Source organism: Bemisia tabaci, chromosome 1, assembly GCF_918797505.1.
Source record: "Bemisia tabaci chromosome 1, PGI_BMITA_v3".
Lineage (NCBI taxonomy): Eukaryota > Metazoa > Arthropoda > Insecta > Hemiptera > Aleyrodidae > Bemisia > Bemisia tabaci.
In genome coordinates, this window is record NC_092793.1 from 83,755,987 (window position 1) to 83,781,597 (window position 25,611).

General features: G+C 39.9%; 1 protein-coding gene across 1 annotated transcript in view; it reads right to left on the reverse strand.

The window, feature by feature from the left end:
- Positions 1-25,611, reverse strand: part of LOC109030723 (uncharacterized) — a 58,312-nt gene that overhangs the window by 18,687 nt on the left and 14,014 nt on the right. The window contains exon 2 of the mRNA XM_019041821.2: positions 24,579-24,684. Coding sequence (XP_018897366.2) covers positions 24,579-24,675 — 97 coding nt within the window. The 5' untranslated portion in view covers positions 24,676-24,684. The remainder of the gene's footprint in view (positions 1-24,578; positions 24,685-25,611) is intronic.

The window sequence follows — 25,611 nt, forward strand, 5'->3', positions numbered from 1 at the left end:
TGTAGCACTGGCTTCCACTTCGAATCTATTCTACCTCCGGGTGAATCCCTCAATGAGGTAGTTGCATACAGCTGGGATTTTAAGTTCTTATCATCATTAATGTAAACTTCAAAGGATTCAAAATTTCAGTCAATTCCACCTTTTTCTATTTCACTCGAGAGGTTCCCAGATTGTGCGATAAATGTGAATATTTTACATGGATTTGAATTGGGAAAAGTGCTAAAAAAGCTAAATCATTACTTATGCAATCAATGAGAATAGAACACAAACATTTTTATGTGCAATGAAAGTATAAGAAAAAACACAAGTGGGCTCATTGCGATTCAGAACTCAAACTTCACTATCGTTGAGCAGTATTTAGACCCCTACGCCACCGATAATCTTCTTGAGAAGTAAAGATGAACTTTTACTACTTCAGCAAGTCAAATCGCGGAAGGAAATCCATGGATTGTCACTTTCCTCCACCCGATGAGACTGACGTCCCAGAGTCATTCCACGCCTAGGTAGCCCAGAAGGTATTTTTTTTTTTTTTTTTTTTCCCTTCAAATGACTCAAGAATATTTATTTTTGGACTCCTTAATACTTCTAATTTTCGGAAATATATGGGGTGTACCTTCATTTCGTTTTTTTTTCTCGCAATTTTTAAGTGTTTTGTAACCTTTTCGCCTAGCTTCATCCTACGGTAAAAAGAGTGACAGTTTGGCAAAACTGTTATCTGATGTTATCACCAAAACCAAATTTGGGTTTATGTTTACACTTGTCAAGAAACAGATAACATGCGCTCCTGAAAAGTTTCAACTTTAAAAAGTAATTACTATTTACTATATGTAACCTATGAGTCGAGTACAACTTCAGAGTATTTTTTCCAAATTTTTATCGCAACAAAATGGGTAAAAATGTGTTACAGATGTGACCAATAACACTGCGAGCGACCACCAAGCGATCTTGTGCACACTGGGAGAAAATTCCAACCCGATTAAACCGTTTCAAATCAGGAAATGGAAAATTAGAGGGGAAGAGGATAAGAAGGCTCTCCAGGAGACTTTTAGGTTACAGAACACTTACACTAGCAAAGAGAAGAGGACTGCGGAGGAGGTGACACAACTGATAACGAGAGAATGTAATAACATCCTGAAGAAGATGAAGATTACGCCGTCGGAAAAGAGAGAAGAGTATTGGTGGAATGAGGACATTGGAAAACTACATAGGAAATCAGTTACTTTAAGACGAAAATGGACCAGAATGATTGGCAAAGACGACCCAGACTTGGAAAGAACGAGAACGGAGTACGGACAAGCGAACAAGGAACTTAAGGAAGCCATCTCCAAGGCAAAAACGGAATCATGGAACAAAATACTAAATGAATTAGAAGAAAACCCTTGGGGAAAGGTTACAAAATCGTGAATAGCAAGATGGGACCAAGGAATCCAGCTGACGAATTAAGTACTGAAGAAAAACTTGAGGTAGTGAAAGAGCTCTTCCCGGAAAGACCATTGCCGTCCTTCGAAAGACCTGAAGTTGAGGATGAAATCCAACCTTTCACCAAAGGCGAGTTAGAAGAAGCACTGAGGACCACTAGAGACAAAAAAGCTCCAGGACCGGACGGACTCCCCCCGGAAGCGGTCAAAGCGTTTCTTGGTACTAACGTGGAAACGGGACTAGGAGTTTTCAACGAAGCCCTTACTTCGGGGTTTTTCCCGAAAATATGGAAGAAGGCTAACTTAATCCTACTACCAAAAGGAGTTAAAGGAAACAAAAAAACTTTCCGCCCAATCTGCTTAATAGATGTTATGGGAAAAATCCTGGAGAAACTAATTCTGCACAGACTCATAGCCGAGATTTTCATTTCAGAAAACCAGTTTGGTTTCGTGAAGGGGAAATCGACAGTAATGGCGATCAAGAAAGTAGTGGATTTTGCAAACAGAGCATGGGAAAGGGGACGTCCATCTGGGATCGTGATGCTTGACGTGAAGAACGCATTTAACACCGCACCGTGGGAAGGAATAATTGAAGCACTTAGGAAAAAAGGCGTATCAACTTATTTGCTCAGAATCCTCCAAGATTATTTCACGGAGCGTAATATCATAGTAGACGGAGAAGAAATCCAAACCTCGTGTGGAGTGCCCCAGGGTAGCTGTTTGTCGCCGTTCTTGTGGTTGGTCTACTATGATTTTGTGGTGGGGGGCGCCCTCCCGCAAAATAGTTTGTTGACCGCGTTTGCAGATGATGTCGCGGTCAGTGCCTGGGAAAAAACGATGTATGGACTTATCTGGAAATTACAGAGAGCAGTGGCTTACACCTTAGGAAGGATCTGGGAGCTCAGGCTGGAAACGGCGATAGAAAAAACGGAATTCTTAATTCTTAAGGCAAAGAAGGCAGATCGTAATGTAATAATAAAAGTGGACCAACTGGAAATCCAAGCTAAGGAACATGGCAAATACCTCGGTGTATGGCTGTCGGCGGGCTTGCATTTCAGAGAACATCTCAAAAGAACATGCGAAAAAGTGAAAAGGGTTGCTGGAAACCTGACTAGGATCATGCCAAATAATGGAGGACCGTCTGCAAGGAAAAGGAAGATTATCGCTTCGGTGGCCATTTCCATACTCTCGTATGCAGCTCCGGTTTGGGCGGACATTGTCAGGACGAAGACTTATGCTGGCTGGGTGAGGAAAACCTTCAGACTAATCAAGATCAAAGTGACAAGGGCCTACAGAACTGTGTCAGATGAGGCGCTAGACGTGCTAGCGAAAATCCCTCCCTTGGATTTACTTCTGCTCCAACATAAGACCAGATTTGACACGCAAGATCCGAAGATGGCTGAAGAAATGATGTATGATGCCTGGAAAGATAGATGGTACTCAAACACGGGGAAAGCTGAATGGACTCGAAAACTGATCCTGGACCTTGATTTGTGGATGAGGAGTGAGTTTGCAGAAGTAAATTTCGCGACAACTCAGTTGCTGACTGGCCATGGCTCTTCTGCGGCTTATCTACATCGCTTTAAGATCAAAGATTCTGATCAATGCACTCAATGTAGCCAACGTGATTCGGCGGAACACACGATGTACAACTGTGACAGATGGACTGCGGAAAGGCGGGAACTTGAGGGGGTTATTGGTCCCATCCCGCCCCCGGAAGAGCTAATGGGTGTGCTACTGGAGAGCAAAGGAAATTGGCTAGCATTTGAGCGATTCGCGACACGTGTTATGTCATGCAAACGTAAAGATGGACAATGAGATGGATAATGGATAACGGATGCCTCTAGTGGGCCAGAAACCCTCGGGTCTCTGGCCCTGTTTACCGCAAGCTATCCAATTGGGGATATCGGGTTCGACGCACCCGCGGAGCTGAGTCATGTGTAGGCTGCCCCCTTCTGGGGCCGCATAAGATCGGGTGCCTCGAGGGCTGAGCGAGACGTAGCTGGTCTGCCCTCCCTGCCCTCCAGTTCTCGGCTCCAGAGCCCTGCCGTGGGGTTGTCGCAGGGTTTGGCGCAAGCTGGGCCTAGGCTCTCCTCCTACGCCCTTGACTCCGGGTACAATGATGGCTTCGGCAGATCGGTCCCGGGGGATGGGGGGACCCTCCCTGAAGTGGGGGGGCCTGAGGGGCGCCGGCTAAACCGGGGCCGGGGTCGGGGACTGCCGTTCGAAGAGTGCCTTAGGGACGTCCGACGGGAGGATAGAGCGTCCGATGGGCCACACTTGCACGGGGTGTGGCCTGGAGGGGTCGTTTAGTGGGTACGGAACGCAGCGGCGTGCTTCACCCCCACATAACCGGGTCTTCCCATCTCTCAGCGGTCGGGTCGGTTAGGGGTCGCTTCGGCGGCTCTTCACCAGCTGATGGTCGTTGCCGTCCCGGTATTCGGTGGGCCCTTTTCATGAGGGGCGTCTTGGCGACCCTCATGATGGGGGCACTGTAGCGAATTTTTCCCCTCATCACAAAAAAAAAAAAAAAAAAAAAAAAAAAAAAAAAAAAAAAAAGATGTGACCAATGAGAAGAGGCTTTAATTATGCAGATGTTGCCTCCTTTCTAACTATTTTTTTATGCTTATCACGAGACATACACTCACATGCATAGTTAGAGGTTATGTTTACATCTAATGAGAAAGAGATGGCCAACATTTCTGCCATATTTAGTTTTTACAGTGAATACACCTTATCTCAAAATGACTTCAAACAGGACTCGTTAAACCTTCTCCAATTTGATTGAAATGTTTTTACTTTATTATAGATAGGATCTTGCGCTACATCTCCTCACAAAAAATGCAGTTTCATTATTTAAGAAGACTCAAAATTATCTAGGAGTCATACTGACACTGAGTGTGACTTGCGTCTTATAATAATAAATAGAAAATAAATAGTATTCTGAAAGAAGAGAGCATTAAATTGAAACATATTGTGAGAAGTTGAGGCACATATCCTTGAACAAGGCATAAATACCTATTAAGGAACACAAAAAACGAAAATAAAAAAATAAAAAATTAGATAAATAAAATAACATGACCTACCCAAGACACGGAATTCCTGATAATTTCTATTCTAGAGGCTAACACATACAGGGTGGCCCAGACCTACCGTGCCAGGGCTTTTTTTCGGTTAATTTAGGACATACATAATCCAGGACCACAGGATCGAATGGGGAATCAAACCTAAGGGGGGTTGAAGGAAGTAAATCATCAGCTTTACTTTACTTTAAATAACATTCTCAACATGAAAAATTAAATTACCCCAAGTGTGATAATTAATTCGATTTTTTGCATTTTTGGTACTTAGATGATTTTTCTCGATAATTTGGCAACGTAGATAAAAGTCATACTGGACATTACGAATTCATTTTTCGCGTTCTTTTCAAAAACGCACTTGATTTTGAGGACAAAGGAAGCTTTGCATGCAAAACATTGAAAAAAACCTTTTAAACTGAAAAAAATGGGTAAAAATGGCAACTATGGTCCTTAAATTCCTTCAAAACACATCGGAGATGGATCGGAGATCTGATAAATGGGAATATTTAACATGGGTTTGAACTGGAAAAAGTGCAGAAAAAGCAACTTATCTGGCAACAGTGGAGTCTGAGAGGGACAAGAGGCTGCCTTCCTGGGAAAACCCATGATTTAGCCGGAAGTCATTAATAAAACAAATTGGTTCCGTTTGAAGCATCAAATGTATACCAGGGAAAGCTAATTTAAAATAATAATTGCAAATGGACACAGATGCTACAAAAAAGAAAAAAATGAAAGGGAAAGGAAATGAAATGAGGATAGAATTACTCTGCAATCAGAGAGAATAAAAAAAAACCTTCAGAGAAAGAGCCTCGCCAAAAAGTGGTGTTTTTTCGCCCCTTTTTTTTTATACCCGAGTTGGTCAACCGGACAGTGCTCAAATGAAAGCCTATGGTAAGGCAAACTTCCATGCAAAGTTTCAACTTGAAGTGACCCCTGGTTTAGGCTGTACAGCGTTGCCAATTTTCCCGTTTCATGTGCTAAATACAAGGATATTTGACTATTAGTCCGGTGCATAAGTAGACTAGTACACCCAAGTTGGTCAACGGGACAAAGCTCAAACGAAAGCTCATGGTAAGGCAAACTTCCAGGAAAAGTTTCAACTTGAAGTGAAACCTCGTTTAGGCTGTACAGCGTTGCCAATTTTCCATTTTTATGCGCTAAACTCACGAAATACTGAATCGTCATGGTTCAACAGACTATAATACCCGAGTTGGTCAACGAGACAAGGCTCAAACGAAAGCTCATGGTAAGGCAAACTTCCAGGAAAAGTTTCAACTTGAAGTGAAACCTCGTTTAGGCTGTACAGCGTTGCCAATTTTCCATTTTTATGCGCTAAACTCACGAAATACTGAATCGTCATGGTTCAACAGACTATAATACCCGAGTTGGTCAACGAGACAAGGCTCAAACGAAAGCTCATGGTAAGGCAAACTTCCAGGAAAAGTTTCAACTTGAAGTGAAACCTCGTTTAGGCTGTACAGCGTCGCCAATTTTTCATTTTTATGCGCTGTACTCACGAAATACTGAATCATCATGGTTCAACAGACTATTATACCCGAGTTGGTCAACGAGACAAGGCTCAAACGAAAGCTCATGGTAAGGCAAACTTCCAGGAAAAGTTTCAACTTGAAGTGAAACCTCGTTTAGGCTGTACAGCGTCGCCAATTTTTCATTTTTATGCGCTGTACTCACGAAATACTGAATCATCATGGTTCAACAGACTATTATACCCGAGTTGGTCAACGGGACAGGGCTCAAACGAAAGCTCATGGTAAGGCAAACTTCCAGGAAAAGTTTCAACTTGAAGTGAAACCTCGTTTAGGCTGTACAGCGTCGCCAATTTTTCATTTTTATGCGCTGTACTCACGAAATACTGAATCATCATGGTTCAACAGACTATTATACCCGAGTTGGTCAACGAGACAAGGCTCAAACGAAAGCTCATGGTAAGGCAAACTTCCAGGAAAAGTTTCAACTTGAAGTGAAACCTCGTTTAGGCTGTACAGCGTCGCCAATTTTTCATTTTTATGCGCTGTACTCACGAAATACTGAATCATCATGGTTCAACAGACTATTATACCCGAGTTGGTCAACGAGACAAGGCTCAAACGAAAGCTCATGGTAAGGCAAACTTCCAGGAAAAGTTTCAACTTGAAGTGAAACCTCGTTTAGGCTGTACAGCGTCGCCAATTTTTCATTTTTATGCGCTGTACTCACGAAATACTGAATCATCATGGTTCAACAGACTATTATACCCGAGTTGGTCAACGAGACAAGGCTCAAACGAAAGCTTATGGTAAGGCAAACTTCCGGGAAAAGTTTCAACTTGAAGTGAAACCTCGTTTAGGCTGTACAGCGTTGCCAATTTTCCATTTTTATGTGCCAAAATGAAGGAATTCGGGACTAATAGTCCAATGCATCATAATTAAACAGACTAGTGCATCGGTCTACGAGCTGAATACTACCCTGAGAGCGAATAGAAGGGTAACTAAAGGCCATCGTGAACTTTTTGAAGCAGTGTTGCCAATTTATTATTAATTTTTTTAACATAAAATTGGGGTTTTTCCGAGATTTTTGGCGGAAAACGTACCTTCATGGGCTACAACTTTGATGAGTATGGGCTAAACATTACGACTCGATAGTAAATGAACGCTACAGACGGAGAAAATTGAATGAGCTTGTTAACCTGTTTCTAATTCTTGCATTTTCAGAAACTACATTGTCTCCTGGTCACGCAGTAATTTTTTCAGATTTTTCCGAGCCGTTTTTCCCTCCGAAAACGACTTTTGAAGTTCGAAATTTTAAAATGCCGCGTTTGTCCGCGCTTTAGCGGCAATTCAATATGGCGCCGGAATTACCCCCTGGCTTCTTGCCACACATTCGACCGGGCGCCGTCAGCGGGACCTCTACGCGTTCGAACATCGAGGCTAAATCAAAACAACCAACTGGCTGTTATCAATTTCACCTTTTGACAAAGATTTCTCTAGTTTTTGGCATATTTTCTGAACTGTTATTCGTTCAACTAAAATATCTAACCCTGCTTTACAAATATCTCGACCTGCAATCTCCTTTGAACGTTGGAAAATCTGAAAATATTGTCCAAATTTGTGCTAGTTTACTCAGTCATTTCAGTACACTGAGTTACTGAGTTTCCATGGTAGTGAAGTGAATTTGGGAATAATTCTTCTTGAAAATGTTGAGTGCATATGTTTTTGCAGTAGTTTTTGGTTAAACTTCAGAAACAACAACAGATTGGCCGATTAAATCCTGACACTGTTACTGACCATGCCGAAACTTCATGATGCGAAGCCTTGTTCTTTGTTTCGGAAAGTAAATATTTTGGAGAAAACTTCCTACTTCTCATTTACAGCAATCTAAATAGAATCAGTAATCGAATGTCCTTCCCTCAATGGCTCTCTTTAAAGAAATATCCACAATATATTACATGTATCACTTGTTTACTCTTAGGAAGCCACCCAAGACTAAATAGCCTTCGACAATTTTCTATTCTGGGACCGTTAACTTATTAAACTGTTCAGTGTTCCATAATTATCAACAGGTATATTGTGCACTGCTAGTGTGTGCCATTCTTTGATAGTTTGTTTCAATGCGAGATATAACATCAGTGATTTAATCTCCATTTCTCATCCACTCATATTTTATGTAATCGATCACATCCTCCACATGATTTCAATTCACTTTGAACCTGATTTTTTTTTGGTAAATAATGGCTCACTATGCTGAACGTTTTACCAGAAAGTCAGCTTTAAGTTACATTCTTCGACATGGAACTACACATAAATTTTGTGAAGATGCATGCCCTGACTCTGAATAAATGGATGTTATTAAAAATCCTGAAGATGAAAGGTGAGTAGCTAACTACTTTGTAAGTTCCCTTCTCAATTTCGATTACCTGTATGGTTTCTAATGGCGGATAATAAGAGTCGTCCAGAAAGTAAGTTTACCTGTTTAATATTTCCTAAACGAAGGTAGGTAGAGAAAATCTGTAATAAGTTTTGAAAAGTCACTACCGTCCCTAGTTCTCTATTACGCCGTAGATTTTTAAATTTGGCTTGATAGAACTCTAAAAACGTGGGATTCTCTGAACCCACCTCCTCTCCGCATGGGTTCAAAATTTTACGGAGCTTAATTCGCAAAGGAGCCTTCCTGTCTTTCGCTTATGGCAAGAAAGTGACTTAAAGGTGATTGAAATACGTGTGAAACATAAGTAAGGAGTATTCCTTGTTTCCAACAAGGAATTAGCAGGATTAGCCGTGTTTACTTCAAAATACGGGAAAATGTCCTTAAAAAAATGTGTTAAATGTCTTACATGTGTTTCAACCACCCCTAAGCCACTTTTTTGCCATGAGCGATAGACACAGTGGCTCATTGGCGAATGAGGCTCTGTAAAATTTTGGACCTGTGCGGAGAGGAGGTGGATTTAGAAAAACCCACTTTTCTAGAGTTCTATCAAGCCAAATTTAAAAATCTATGGCGCGTTAGAGAGCCCTGAATGGTGGCTTTTTTAAAGTTTATTATAGATTTTCTCGAAGTACCTATCTCAGTTTAGGATATATTGAACAGGTAAACTCATCTCTGGACGATCCTCGTAGTTGTTCTTCCCTCTTTCTTGCAAATTATTTATTGAAATGAAATACACAAGGCTCTATATCATAGAAATATCACTATGAAAAAGCAACTGAGTTTAAAAACTGAGACAAAAAAAAGATATCGATGACAGTAAAATGAGGTGAGAAAATCTACCAACTGTAGGCATCCACTTCACATTATTGCAATCACATGAATTAGGTGGCTGGAGTCTAGCGTATCCATCTGCATAATTGATTTTAAGGGTTTCCCTGGGTATACTGAAGGAAAATCTAGACAAATTTTCTTTGACTTATATTTTGATCAGTACCTTGACATTTCTGCTGTGAAATGGAGACCTCAGGTTTCCATGTCAATCCAGTGATAAGAGAGTACCTTGGTGTGCCTTCGAATTAACACTTGCTACATTTTTATGATTTTCAATTACTGGATATTACATTCATTGCACACCACAAACATTTTTTATGAGAAAACCACATATGTTCCAAAGTATTCAAAACAAGTCATGTGCATGTTGGAGCAAATTTACTTCCGTTCTAGTTTGAACATTATTGGTACGTACCTTTCAATTTCAGGATTTAACGGCTTTTGCCGAAGGGTCTGTTGGTGCCGGCACACACAGTTCCAGGGTAGAGTGGAGATCCATGTCGAAGGAAATTCCTTTGAACTGATTTTTTAGTAAATAAATGCTCAGATAACTGAAGCTTAATTTACTGCACTATCAGACTTCAAAGGGAGTTGGTCATGAGCAAATATACAGATTACTGACTTTAACACTCAAGAAAGGAGGAAAAATCGTAGAGTAAGTGCTTGGTATCAGATGTTCTAGCAGCATAATGCCCCTCCAATGTGAAGATTGTTTGCATACCCAATGGTTGCAAGTGCAAGAATCTATGTATAACCGCAGAAAATGTATCATTAGAAGAACACTTAAAAGTATATTTTGACTAACATGAACACTGTAAGAGTCGTGTGCAATGTTAATCCCAAATTCCCAACATCGAAAACACGGCGATTTCAACTGAAAAACAAGCCTTTAGATACTTAAGTGATAGGGACACACACATATGTATAACTAACACAGTTTTGGAAGCTATTTCCGGATTTTCCAACGTTTCAAGGAGATTGCAGGTCGAGATATTTGTAAAGCAGGGTTAGATATTTTAGTTGAACGAATAACAGTTCAGAAAATATGCCAAAAACTAGAGAAATCTTTGTCAAAAGGTGAAATTGATAACAGCCAGTTGGTTGTTTTGATTTAGCCTCGATGTTCGAACGCGTAGAGGTCCCGCTGACGGCGCCCGGTCGAATGTGTGGCAAGAAGCCAGGGGGTAATTCCGGCGCCATATTGAATTGCCGCTAAAGCGCGGACAAACGCGGCATTTTAAAATTTCGAACTTCAAAAGTCGTTTTCGGAGGGAAAAACGGCTCGGAAAAATCTGAAAAAATTACTGCGTGATCAGGAGACAATGTAGTTTCTGAAAATGCAAGAATTAGAAACAGGTTAACAAGCTCATTCCGAACGCAATGTTGCCAAGTATATTTTAATTTCTTACAAAAATTAAAGATTTTCTCACGTGAATGCCTCGATAAACGTAATTTCCAAGGCATTCATGTCATTCTGATGACTGAATATCACCATGGCATAGTACATGATTTCTGTTCAAGGCAAAAATGGAAAGTTCAGAGTAACGTGGCCAAATTGTGTGCATTTATTTTACGACGAGACGCCGATATTTTTGAGCTTTTCGTGCGAATAACCGTGCTTTCAGGTTCCTTCACCATACAAGGTAGGCAAACTATTACCATTCAATAATATCGGATTGATTTTTAAAAGAGAAGACGAATTTTTAAGTCTTTATTACCATTTTAAGGCATTTTTACGATAAAATGATGAGTTTTTCAGCTCCAATTTGAAGATATTTTTGAGAGGCAAAACGTGATTTTAGTGGTTTTCTCTTTTTGGGAGGCGTCTCGTCGTAAAATAAATGCACACAATTTGGCAACGTTACTCTGAACTTTCCATTTTTGCCTTGAACAGAAATCATGTACTATGCCATGGTGATATTCAGTCATCAGAATGACATGAATGCCTTGGAAATTACGTTTATCGAAGCATTCACGTGAGAAAATCTTTAATTTTTGTAAGAAATTAAAATATACTTGGCAACATTGCGTTCGGAATTCAATTTTCTCCGTCTGTAGCGTTCATTTACTATCGAGTCGTAATGTTTAGCCCATACTCATCAAAGTTGTAGCCCATGAAGGTACGTTTTCCGCCAAAAATCTCGGAAAAACCCTAATTTTATGTTAAAAAAATTAATAATAAATTGGCAACACTGCTTCAAAAAGTTCACGATGGCCTTTAGTTACCCTTCTATTCGCTCTCAGGGTAGTATTCAGCTCGTAGACCGATGCACTAGTCTGTTTAATTATGATGCATTGGACTATTAGTCCCGAATTCCTTCATTTTGGCACATAAAAATGGAAAATTGGCAACGCTGTACAGCCTAAACGAGGTTTCACTTCAAGTTGAAACTTTTCCCGGAAGTTTGCCTTACCATAAGCTTTCGTTTGAGCCTTGTCTCGTTGACCAACTCGGGTATAATAGTCTGTTGAACCATGATGATTCAGTATTTCGTGAGTACAGCGCATAAAAATGAAAAATTGGCGACGCTGTACAGCCTAAACGAGGTTTCACTTCAAGTTGAAACTTTTCCTGGAAGTTTGCCTTACCATGAGCTTTCGTTTGAGCCTTGTCTCGTTGACCAACTCGGGTATAATAGTCTGTTGAACCATGATGATTCAGTATTTCGTGAGTACAGCGCATAAAAATGAAAAATTGGCGACGCTGTACAGCCTAAACGAGGTTTCACTTCAAGTTGAAACTTTTCCTGGAAGTTTGCCTTACCATGAGCTTTCGTTTGAGCCTTGTCTCGTTGACCAACTCGGGTATAATAGTCTGTTGAACCATGATGATTCAGTATTTCGTGAGTACAGCGCATAAAAATGAAAAATTGGCGACGCTGTACAGCCTAAACGAGGTTTCACTTCAAGTTGAAACTTTTCCTGGAAGTTTGCCTTACCATGAGCTTTCGTTTGAGCCTTGTCCCGTTGACCAACTTGGGTGTACTAGTCTACTTATGCACCGGACTAATAGTCCAATATCGTTGATTTTAGCACATGAAACGGGAAAATTGGCAACGCTGTACAGCCTAAACCAGGGGTCACTTCAAGTTGAAACTTTGCATGGAAGTTTGCCTTACCATAGGCTTTCATTTGAGCACTGTCCGGTTGACTAACTCGGGTATAAAAAAAAGGGGCGAAACTTGGCGAGGCTCTTTATATGCAATGAAAGTATTAGCAAAAAACACAAGTGGGCTCTCAGCGATTCGGAACTCGAATTACACTATCATTGAGCAGTTTTTAGACTCCGACGCCACCGATAATCTACTTAGGAAGTAAAGATGAACTTATGCCCCCTCAGCGAGTCAAATTGCAGAAGAAGAGCCACAGATTGTCACTTTTCTCTACCCAATGGGACTGACGTCCCCGTCAAATGCGTTTTTGAAGATATGATCGATCCCCATCATCGCTTCATCTCCATATATTTATTAATGTGCAAATGAAGGCACGCTCCGATAACAAGGTTCTGTGACAAAATATTTTTGTCTTGAGAGACTCCAAAATGTATACATCCTAGTGATCAAATGTCCAACTACTCAGAAAAATGGCGAGCGAGCCGAAAGCCACTCGCGTAGCGAGTAATCGGGGGTCCAGGGGGTGCACCTCTTGGTTAGCCGTGAAGGACGCGCAAAGCGCGTTTAGAATGGCTAGTATATTTATAAAACAGGATGGATAGGGATAAAATACACTAGATAGGTATAAAAGTAAATATGTCCCATCCTTCAATATATGGATTTCAGTTTATCTTTCTTCGATATATCGTTCGAAATTAAACAGGATCGACATGGATGAAACGGGATGTATATTCATTAACCGGGATGAAAGGGAGGATATAGCTCTTTGTTTATCGATCTTTGATACATCGTTTGATATAAAGCAGAATAGATAGGGATAAAACGGGATCGTATTTTAAGAAAAGGGGTATAATTAGTGTGAAATGGGATTGATAAGGATTAAAAAGGATAGATAGGGATCAAATGGGGTATTCTTCATCGATCTTTGATATATGGTTCGATGTAAAGCAGGATAGACAAGGATAAAACTGGATGTATTAATATTAACCGGGATAAAATGTTGGAATTTTTAGAAAAGGGCAATAATTAGTTTGACACGGGATTGATAAGAATTAAACAGGATAGATAGGGATAAAATAGGGTATTTTTCATCGATCCTCGATATACTGTTCGATATAAAGCAGGATAGACAAGGGTAAAACTGGATGTATTGATATTAACCGGGATAAAATGTGAAACGGGATGGATAAGGATTCAACAGGATAGGTAGGGATAAAATAGGGTACTGTTTATTAATCTTCGATATATCGTTCAATATAAAGCAGGACAGAAGGGATAGAACGGGATGTATTGATTTTAACCGGGATGAAATGCAGGAATTTTAAGAAAAGAACAATAATCAGTATGAAATGGGATGGATAAGGATTAAACTGGATACATATGTCTGAAATAGGATATTGCTTATCGATTTTCGATACATCGTTCCATATAAAACGGGATAGACAGGGATAAAATGGGATGTATTGATATTAACCGGGTTAAATGATGGAATTTTGAGGAAAGGGAAATAATCTTCTTAGCAACCAAGGAGCCCAACCCCTCTGGACTGCCTTACCTAGCACCCAAGGAGCTGAACCACCAGGGGGCTGAAGAACTTCCCACAACCAAACACTTGGGGGGCTTCACACCAAACACAATATCAAACTCACCAAACACAGAAAACACATAAACACATAGAACACACAAAACACACCAAACAGACCGAACACATCAAACATACCAAACATATCAAACTCACCAAACACATGGAACAATCTGTGTCCATTTACAATTAATATTTTAAAATAGCTTTGAAAGTTTTTGACATTTCGGAAATGCAATGCGAAAGAGTCATTTTTGTCAAACCAAAAACCAACAGGACCACGAGTTTAATTCGAATCCAACCGTAGACGTCCGTAATACCAAGTTTCCGCCATTTTCCAGATGCAATAGGATCGATAGAGATAAACGGCATTCATCCCGTTTAATCTAGGTTCATCCTAATTCAGTTACATTCAACCTTGCAGTAACAATTGATTAAATTTTTTGATTATTTTAATTTTTTTATTTTGATTATTTTGATGATTTTAAATAGATTAAATTTCGAATGAATTAAATTTGTGGAAGTATGTGTCATTAATATAACAAACTAGGGGGCTACGCGGCCCAACCCCCTTGAAGGCGCTCCACGCCGTCAATGGGCCGCTTTGCGGCCCTATTTATACCCTTCTATCAATCTTGATCACGGAGATCGGTAGATCTCCCCGCCAAGCTAAAAATATAAATATAAGGAGAACAACCAAACAAAACCTCCCAGAGTAAGACCGGAAAACGCCTTCAAACGACTCTGCAGCAACCACACACACGCGGGGCGATAACCCGATAACCGTCGGTCGACGGTATACATTACAGAAAATATTAGGAATTGCCGATTTTCGCTGCTTTTTAACTTTTATCACCCCGTAGCAAAAAAACTACTCAAAGGATCATGTTTAAATTTGGCATGATGATTCCTCACGATTCAAAGGCCATACCTTTTGGTGTCTGATGTTTAAAAACTTATTATTAACGGAGATATGACGTTTTAAAGATTATAAAACGCCACCGGACTTCCTTCGTTAATTGCCGATTTTCGCTGCTTTTTAACTTTTATCACCCCGTAGCAAAAAAACTACTCAAAGGATCATGTTGAAATTTGGCATAATGATTCTTCAAGATTCAAAGGTCCCAATTTTTGGTGTCTGATGTTTCAAAACTTATTATTAACGGAGATATGACGTTTTAAAGATTATAAAACGCTACCGGACTTCCTTTGTTTTCTAGAACTCCAGGCCTGGTTATAGCTGCCGATTCTCATTGGTAGCGCGCTTTTGTTATCAAACCAAAACAAAAACACTTGAATAAACTCATTCAGTGTCAATAAAAGAACAATTTGGGAATTTATTCGGAATATATTAAAGTTTAGCGGCTTCTTTCATAAGTTCCCGGGTCATAAGTTATTTCTGACGCTAGAGTTCGCATGCCATTACGGCACGGCGGCCATTGGCCATTCGTGGTTATGTTATTGTTATCACAGGTGTTCAGTGTCAAGTGTCAATTATTGTCAAAAAACGTGTGAATTGTAATCGTTTTAAAGTTATTAATTCTTTTTCTCTGTAGTTCATATGTTGCTAAATGTGATTTAGTCCTAAATAATCATAGTTCAAGCACTTGAAGCTTCCACCGGACCCCAATCGTCTTTGAGGAAACAGCTGATACAGACTACACACCTAGAGCCCCTTTACCTATACCTACTGTTGCTATGCCTTGACTAAGCCTTTGTTTTCTCTTCCTTATTTTCATCATCATCATGTACCTTTATACCATCATGAATTCTGAGTGGAAATTTTCGGAAGTGCGTGGTTTATCTATTCTTCGGAAAAAGTTGATGGTGTAGCCACATCCAAACATCCGCGTCTCAATCTCAACTAGTTACTAGCCATAAAACCCCATGGTTTATTATTTCATTCCTACTGTACTATCTACATGTGATTTATAGGAAAGGAATATCTCTTTCTCTCAGGTAACTTATCAAGCATTATAAACGATACCCTCACTTGATTGTGATTCGCCGAGTTGGCAGCTGGTTTCCACAAGCGCAAGTTCTATCGAGTCAATGTTAAGCACTCGACACTTAGTCCAGGCAAATAAGCCATGAAAGGGGCTATAGCCTGCAAAAATCCCGGGTAGCAATGTTTTCATCGATTCCTACGTAATTTTTGACGCTGAATCCGAATTTCAACTTTGCGCCATTAAATTCGGACCGGAAAGTTGCCAAATTTGGCAAAAATGGCCTAAAATCGGCCTTTTTTTCCGGATTATGGCCTGTAACTTGCCAAAAATTGATCTGACGATAAAATTAGTTATTTTCAGAAATGAAGCTCGTTAAATTTCCTACAAATCAGTTCCTATACACTTTTTTGCTCAGGGCAAAATTAAGCGCGCTGGCGGGCTCCGAACTTTGTAAAATGTGCGAAAATTGCGCATACTGTAATGTGTTGGGTTATCCTTATTATTTACATCAATTCATTACACTAAGTGTAAATTTTATCATCTGCACTTAATTTGTCCAGAAATTACTCGTCGGACGATTAAAACAGGAGACATCGGGCAAAAACCGCGAAAAACACAATTTTCGCACATTTTACAAAGTTCGGAGCCCGCCAGCGCGCTTAATTTTGCCCTGAGCAAAAAAAGGTATAGAAACTGATTTGTAGGAAATTTAACGAGCTTTATTTCTGAAAATAACTAATTTTATCGTCAGATCAATTTTTGGCAAGTTACAGGCCATAATCCGGAAAAAAGGCCGATTTCAGGCCATTTTTGCCAAATTAGGCAACTTTCCGGTCCGAATTTAATGGCGCAAAGTTGAAATTCGGATTCAGCGTCAAAAATTACATAGGAATCGATGAAAACATTGCTACCCGGGATTTTTGCAAAAACCGCAAAAAAACGCGATTTTCGTTCATTTTTCGAAGTTCGGTGCCCGTCAGCGCGCTTAGTTTTGCCTTGAGCAAAAAAGTGTATAGAAACTTTTTCATGGGAAATTTAACGAACTTTTTTTTAAAACAACCAAATTGTCGTCAGATCAATTTTGGACGAGTCACAGGCCTTAACCCGCAAAAAACCAAATTTTCGCTCATTTATCAAAGTTTGGAGCCCGCCAGCGCGCTTAATTTTGCCCTGAGCAAAAAAATGTATAGGAACTGATTTGTAGGAAATTTAACGAGCTTCATTTCTGAAAATAACTAATTTTATCGTCAGATCAATTTTTGGCAAGTTACAGGCCATAATCCGGAAAAAAGGCCGATTTTAGGCCATTTTTGCCAAATTTGGCAACTTTCCGGTCCGAATTTAATGGCGCAAAGTTGAAATTCGAATTCAGCGTCAAAAATTACATAGGAATCGATGAAAACATTGCTACCCGGGATTTTTGCAGGCTCTTTTCCTTGTTTGCCTGGACTAACTGTATTAAACTGATTTGTGACTATGACGATGATATTCTTCTTCGTCTTCCAGATACTGAACATGATTTACTATTAGTTTTCAACGTGGCCTCTAAAATCATGAGCATTGTCTGCATTAAAAGTGTTTCGTATCGCTCATGAAAATTTGTCTTATTCTAGTAAGCGTTGCGTTGTTGAGCTCGCTGAGTGTATGTTTCTATAAAGCTCTTGTATTGTTTTTGTCACAACTCGCCAATGGTGCCATCTGTTACCATGTATTAACGTGTTATTAAGTGGTGCTGATTCAGAGCTGATCAGAAAATTACATTAGTCTCAACATGCGATGAGCAAGCTCTAACAGCATCAGGCGCAGAACTGATTGCAGGACTTTGTTATCATGATGCTTTTCTTTGGGTTGGTATATTAAGTGCTTAAACTTCTTTGAAATCAAGATGTGCGTGGTTTGATCCCGGCCCTAAGTTATTAAAGTGAACCCAGAATCTGTACTTGCTGAGTCATATTCGCTAATCCTATCTCGTCGCAGCAAAGGGACATGGTTTGAATGCTATTCTCATCAAGCGTCATATTCAAGAAATTACCAAGATCGCCAATTCTTAGCTGCCTTTTCAGAAAGCAATTTACCTTGTCAGTTTGTATAGGCAGCTAATGGCTGTCTCATTCAAAAATCATGGTTCTCCGCTGATTTGATATTCAAAAATTTGCGGAGACCATGGATTGATTGTCCACAGCTGTCAATTTCAACGCAACACATCAGCCTCTGAATTCTTTTATCCATATACGCTCTCATCCTTCAAATCTTCTACAATATTGCGTGGAAAGAGTTCAATTTCCTGTGAGTATTTATGACATCATGCTTTTCAACTTTCCCTCTTCCAGAGCACAGAGTTTTTCTTTTAAGCTCCTTGTCAACCTTGACTTGAAACATGCATTTTCGTTTGAGTACCTGCTTTGCTATAATAAGTTTGGTGAAGGTGCGCATAAGTTAAAAGTGATCTCTTTCCTTCTCCTCAGAAACATTTGAATTTCTCAATCAAATGATTTTTTTTGACATACAAAATTGATCTATGTTACTTCAGGATCTGTGAATAGACTATTCAAGTAGGTAATACTAATTTTTTCATTTAATTCTACCCTGCATTAAAAACATTTCTCATTAATTCGTTTCTTTTCTAGTTTTTATGGTAATTTTATTTTATTTTTTGAGGGTCAAGGTGCACAATGTCAAAGGATGCGTGTCCATATTTTTGTTAGTGTCCTTGTGCATGCTTTCAAATAGTTCAAGCAAATAGTTTTAGCAATACCAGGTACCCATGCTATCACTGGATTTTGCCTGATACATAAATTCTAATTTTCTCAAGGAGTTCATTTCTTTGGAGGCCCAAACCAGGACCCAACCCCTAACCAGTGGAAATTATTTTTAAGTATGTTCCTGTAAGACTCATTTCTCAGTTGTTGGGAATCTGAGATCCATTATTTATCCTTTCTTGGCTTCATTTGAATGAAAAAGTATGGCCACGTTTGATCCGATGTGTTAATTTTTGTGTTTTTTTTGTAGAGAGGCACCTAGAGATGAGAGGAAAGGATGGAGGAATAATGAGTTACTCAGAAATTTTTCTCACTAAAAAACCGAAAATTCAGTGTTGGGTAGTTTAACCACGGATCAATCAGAACTTACGTCGTTTTGGAATAGCGTGGCTCTCAAGTCATGTAAAAAAAAAAAAAAAAAAAACCTAGTTTGTAAATCTTACTTGAACAATAAAAATACAGGATCGGATGACTTAGCTCATTTAAAAAAAAATGCCCCTTAAGCCATTCTAGAACATTAACCGAAAGCCACGTACTTACGTATTTTCTTGTCAGAATGTACATAGGTTTATGAGGCAAAAAGCCTCAGGCCGCTCACATCCTTTTTGACGAAATAAGTGCGTAAATGACAATGAAGGCATAATTAAGTCGTCTCCAAAAGCGTGTCACTCAAGTCATTTCAGAAGCAAGACTGGAGTTCTCTTAAGTCTTTTTTGAAAAAGAAATAAGAATACAGCAGCTCAGTATGACTTGATGAATGATCGACAGCTCGGATAAAAGTGGACATCCATGACCTCTAGTCTCTCTTTAAAGGGAAATATAGCATAAATTTATGGAAATGTTTCTAGAAAAAGAAGGAGAATCAAGACAACGAGAAAAAATTTCCTTCTACGCTTTTTTTTCTCGCCCACCTGGTGAAAAAATTACAGCCAGAAAAAAGAATCATCACTTTTTTTAAAGTTTCCTCAGATCTCCCTAAAGGGGCGTCAGGACCTCCCTTACGAAAATCTCGAGACTTCCTCCAGCGATAGTCACTTGAGGAAAGTTGGAGGTGAAAGTTGGAGGTGATCCAAACGAGGTCTCGAATCGAGGAAGATGCTAAAATTCGGGCCAATATTTTTATTAAAAATTTGCTTTAAAAATGTCAAGAAATTACATTATATTTCATTAATTAGGTACCTTTCAAGTGCTCATCAATACCTATATACCCTATCAGACACTGCAGAAGTTTTCAAATCTCTCTTAGATTGAAAACGAAATAAAAGTAGGTATAAAAATCAGACTATTCTGCTCCTTTTATTTGTTGGGATCATTTATACGAAAAACTTCATGATATCACACCAAAAACACTTCCGTGTAAAAATGACCCGCCAAGCTAAAAATATAAATATTCGTCGCCTCAAAAGCAATGATACAGGGTTATTCAAAAGTTACGCACCACTGGCCATAACTTTAGTTCTAATTATGATATCGATTTGCGGTTTGTGGCGTCCTTCCTCATATCGAGGGGGAAACTTTTTGAGGTACTTTTCAGTTCTTCGACCCCCCAGGGGGAGGGGGGGCGGGGGGCAACTCAAAAATTTCAAATGGCAACCCCCATCATGTGATACATCGTTAGAAAGAGCATAAAAAAAGAAAATTTTTGGCGCAAACCGGAAGTCGATCTGACCCCCCTGTCAAAAGTTAGGGGGGTCCAAAGGTTATTTAGGGGGTCCGTACCTTCATTTTTTAGAGTAGCTTCGGCGGCTCTTGGACATACCGTTTCTCTTTTCAAAGAGTCCTCGAATACTCCAAGTCTGATACCGAAGTCTTCCAATTGCCCCCGGGCCACCAAAGCCCCCCCGTAGGGGGGGATGGGCCTGTTACAATGAAACATTGCATTAAAATGCGAAAAGTCACAGAAGAGCTTCAAACTTAGCATCAAATCCGAGTGGAACTTCTTGCCGATGTTAACGCAAACGCAGCCTGCGACTTTAAAGTGAGTTTTCAAAACTCTTAGCCCCCTGCCCCCCTCATTTTTGGTTGCAGAGCGGGTAAAAACCGGGAAATTCACTACAAATAATGCCCGAAACTAATGTCCAACTTGAGGAGGACCCTTGAAACGTTGCGATCAGTCGGAGAATTGGAATACAAGGACTGCCACCCCCTTAAAGTACGGAAACATCCAAAACACCCCCGCTGCCCCCCTCATTTTTCGTTGCGGAGCGGGTAAAAACCGGGAAAATCGCCAGAAATGATGCCCGAAACCACTGTAGAACTTGACGAGAACCCTTGAAACGTTGCGCTCAGTCGGAGAACTGCAACACAGGAACTGCCGCCCACTTTAAGGACGGAAACATCCATAAAACCCCCGCTGCCCCCCTCTTTTTTCGTTGCAGAGCTGGTAAGAACCGGTTCATCATTTCTGGCGATTTTCCCGGTTTTTACCCGCTCCGCAACGAAAAATGAGGGGGGCAGCGGGGGTGTTTTGGATGTTTCCGTACTTTAAGGGGGTGGCAGTCCTTGTATTCCAATGCTCCGACTGATCGCAACGTTTCAAGGGTCCTCCTCAAGTTGGACATTAGTTTCGGGCATTATTTGTAGTGAATTTCCCGGTTTTTACCCGCTCTGCAACCAAAAATGAGGGGGGCAGGGGGCTAAGAGTTTTGAAAACTCACTTTGAAGTCGCAGGCTGCGTTTGCGTTAACATCGGCAAGAAGTTCCACTCGGATTTGATGCTAAGTTTGAAGCTCTTCTGTGACTTTTCGCATTTTAATGCAATGTTTCATTGTAACAGGCCCATCCCCCCCTACGGGGGGGCTGTGGTGGCCCGGGGCGCGCCGCAGCGCAACGCGTCCATTTTGCCCCAAGTGTCTTTCCTTGCGCGCGCCTTTCTCGGGTGTTTTGCGGCTTTTGTGTTGCAGATACGACCAAACGGACGAAATTTTCGTTCTTAAGGACCGTAACTCGGCGTTTTCCACTAGAAAACAGTGTTATTTTGTCTAAAAACCTCAAATTTCAACCTGTGTCACTTAAGTCGTTTGAGCACCGGGTAAAAATTGTTTTAAAATTTTTTCCTTGCACAGGGCTTCTAATCTATCCACACATCAACTTTTAAGACCAGGACCTCCTTCGATTTCGAAAATTTAAAAAATAAGAAACACCCTAACGGACCCCCTAAATAACCTTTGGACCCCCCTAACTTTTGACAGGGGGTCAGATCGACTTCCGGTTTGCGCCAAAAATTTTCTTTTTTCATGCTCTTTCTAACGAAGTATCACATGATGGGGGTTGCCATTTGAAATTTTTGAGTTGCCCCCCGCCCCCCCTCCCCCTGGGGGGGATGAAGAACTGAAAAGTACCTCAAAAAGTTTCCCCCTCGATATGAGGAAGGACGCCACAAACCGCAAATCGATATCATAATTAGAACTAAAGTTATGGCCAGTGGTGCGTAACTTTTGAATAACCCTGTATCAAATGAAGTAGACGCCAAGCAAATTTCCTGATTATAAATTGTAAGTTTCTCCTCCCTTCAACATTATTACCGGAAAAACGAAAATTATGGACAAAAAAAAATAATTTAAAAAAACCGATACAAATTTATCATTTTTTTTGTACAATTGTACTACAAAAAAAGATGATAAATTTGTATCCCTTTTTTAAATTATTTTTTTTTGTCCATAATTTTCGTTTTTCCGGTAATAATGTTGAAGGGAGGAGAAACTTACAATTTATAATCAGGAAATTTGCTTGGCGTCTACTTCATTTGATATCATTGCTTTTGAGGCGACGAATATTTATATTTTTAGCTTGGCGGGTCATTTTTACACGGAAGTGTTTTTGGTGTGATTTTATTTTTTCCCGAAAAAATTACGATATGAGGTATACTTTACTTTTAGAATAAATAATTTTTGTTTTTGATGAATAAAAAAAAAAAAAAATTTGAAGTCAAAATAACGCGTTTTGCAATGACTGATTAATGAAACATTGCAGTAAAACAACGATTTATGATAATCAGGTCATATTTCAAAGTAGCTAAGGAGTCAGGAATCAAACCCACGTCTTGAAAAACGTAGGAATATCCGACGTCTTAGTCGACTCGGCCACCGCTCATCTTATAATGCCGAAAGCGAATCTTGTGTTCATAAGTAGAGCTGATGCGCAGGCTACTCAGCCACTGCACAGCCTCCTCGGCCACTGCGCATCCTCCTGCGCATAGCGACAGCAGTTCCGGAGCAAACAGTAAATTCGCTCAGTTTTATAACGTGATTGTAAAAAAACCTGGGTCCTATTTCCAAAATCTGAATAGAGCGGACTCATCTAGGGCCAATTACCTGTCGATAACAGCAAAAATCATGGAATTCGGCCCGGTAGAACGCTCAAACGAACTATGACAAAAAGTATAAATTTACATTGTTTAAATGGGAGAATTGGCAACTTTACCACGTGATATAAAAAAACCTGGACCATATTTTGAAAATCTGAAAAGAGTTGGCTTATCTAGAGACAATTGCCCGTCGATGGTCGCAAAAATCATGAAAATCGGCCCGGTAGAACGCTGGAACTAAGCGTTACCAGTTACGCAAAATTAGGAGGTCTCGGAGCTTATATATATGATATGCACATACTTTCTCAAATTAAATCAATCAAAAACATACATACATCACTAAATTTGGGAAATTATGCAATTACTGAAGGTAAGTTCTTAATTAAATTGATAATGAATTATTTGAATGGATAAACATCTAAAAGAACTTTAGTAGCATTATTGAAAATTACAACATTACACGTTGAAAATTAAAGGAATAGCTAAATTGATGAATAAGAGAGGTAAGTAAGAGCTACCGCGCAAGGCGCGGAGCTGCAATTGATCTGGTTGTACCCGTATTGGACGAAAAAACAATATTTAAAAAAATAAAGGATCAAAAACTAATGGGCCTCGCGACTATCCTTCAACGATAAACAGCTTTGAAACGAATATAATCATGAATGTATCGACATCGGTACAGCTACCGCGCAAGGCGCGGGTATACAGCTAGTAATCATGGAAATCGACCCAGTAGAACGTTCAAGACTCAAAAATTCAGCTTTAAAATCCAAAACCCATGACCACCGATCCATTTCCGGAAAAAGGGCACAAAACGGAAAATTTTTAAAAAATTCCTCCCACAATACTGAAAGAAGTGTAAGTTTTACCAATGATCGTTATTCATTCTAGGGTGTATGAACGTTGATATGAGTGCCCCAGTTCCGATGTATGTCATCATCAATGCTCAGAGAGTAAGAATGAAAACTTCAAATGCATTCTTCTCACAACGCGTTTTTTCGGTATATGCCCTTTTTCCGGAGAGCTCCTCAATTGGAAACGAAAGTTTATCCTTTTTCAGATATTCATGTAATAAGCGCTTGCTATTTACTCTTTGCTCATTTTTAGTCGGATAAAAATAGGGTGAGAAACGAGGGGGGTCAAGAGGATGCATGTACCTGACGATGGAGGAGGCACAACTTGGCAGTAGACTAAAAATGGGGTGGAGCGCTCAGTTTCCAGAAAGTTTCAATCGAAAACAGTGCAGAGCACTTGTTTCAAGACTGATTCCCAAGGAGATCTTTCTTTTTCTTTTCTGATGTTGGGGGCCGTACATTAATTACGTAAGGCGCCCGGGGGGGGGGGGGGGTGTTTCAGAGTCAAGAGATGCCTAGTGGCCAAGGTCCAGAGGGCTTAGTCTCTTGGCTAGCTGCTATCTTGTTACTGCTAGACGGCAAGGACGTCCAATCACATCGTTCCAATCCATCTTAATCTAATCCTGTTGTCCACCAGACGAATACATAATTTCAATAATTGGCCTGCTGATGCACATACAAAAGACAACAAATACAGTAAGTACTATGTTGAAGAAGTAAAACCTAGAAAATAAATAGCAACATCATGGATACAACACTCACCGTATGATGGAGGTAGACCTAGAATATTGTCCTGAACTGCTCGCATGGAGGCGGCTCTTGAAAGTACTTCTAAAGGCGACTCACTGGTGATGTCCATGATGAAATACTAAAATAAAATTAAATCAGTGCTTCATTTAGGTTATTATTCATGAGGAAATGGATATGGCTTGATATAAAATAAGACAAGAAAGGGCGGGGACGATTCTTGTCTTATTTTATATCTATGTCCTTGGGTTGCCATTGTGTACATTTATCTACTTACATGCCTTGATATATGTATGACAGATAGAATTTAGTGGACAAAAAACTTTTTGCTGTTAAAAAAAAAATTGGATTCTTTCAAAATAGGCAAGTGCCATCAGATGCTGTAAAACTTGGTTATACAGGGTGAGCGAAAAGTCCCCGACCCCCCCTCTAACTTTTGAACGAATTGAGCTAGGGAAATGAAACTTTGGGAATGTTCCTATCTTAAAGGGGACCATCTTTTGGGGGGGGGTCAAAATTTTTTTGAGGGGACCTTTTCCCCTCAGGGGGGGACGGGGGCCCCCCAACCTTTTTTTCTCAAATAGCAACCCCTATCTTGTGATACCTCATTCGAAAGAGCACAAAAAACTAAGAATTTTGGCGCAAACCGTAGATGAATATCTTAATTTTTGACCGAGTTATGATAAGTCAAAGGTCAAATTTGACCTATTTTCAAAAAATCATAACTCCGATTCAAATTATCGTAAAGAAAAAAAAAACGGGAAAATTTACCAAATTGTGTCCGTTTTTAAGTAAAAATTGCAAAAATCACTTCGATTTAATTTTAAGGGGGGGCTCGGACCCCCAAATACGTCAATTCAAAGGTCATTCAATTTTCCCGCGAAATAAGCCAATTTTCCCTGGATTTGCCTCCACATTATCTCAGTAAGGTCAAAATCAGTTCAACAGTACGTTGGCAAGTCCCCAAATTTCGGGAAAAGTTAAAAAAAACGAAATTTAAGGTAATTAAATTTGACCGTTTAAATATCATTTTTTTTTAACTTTTCCC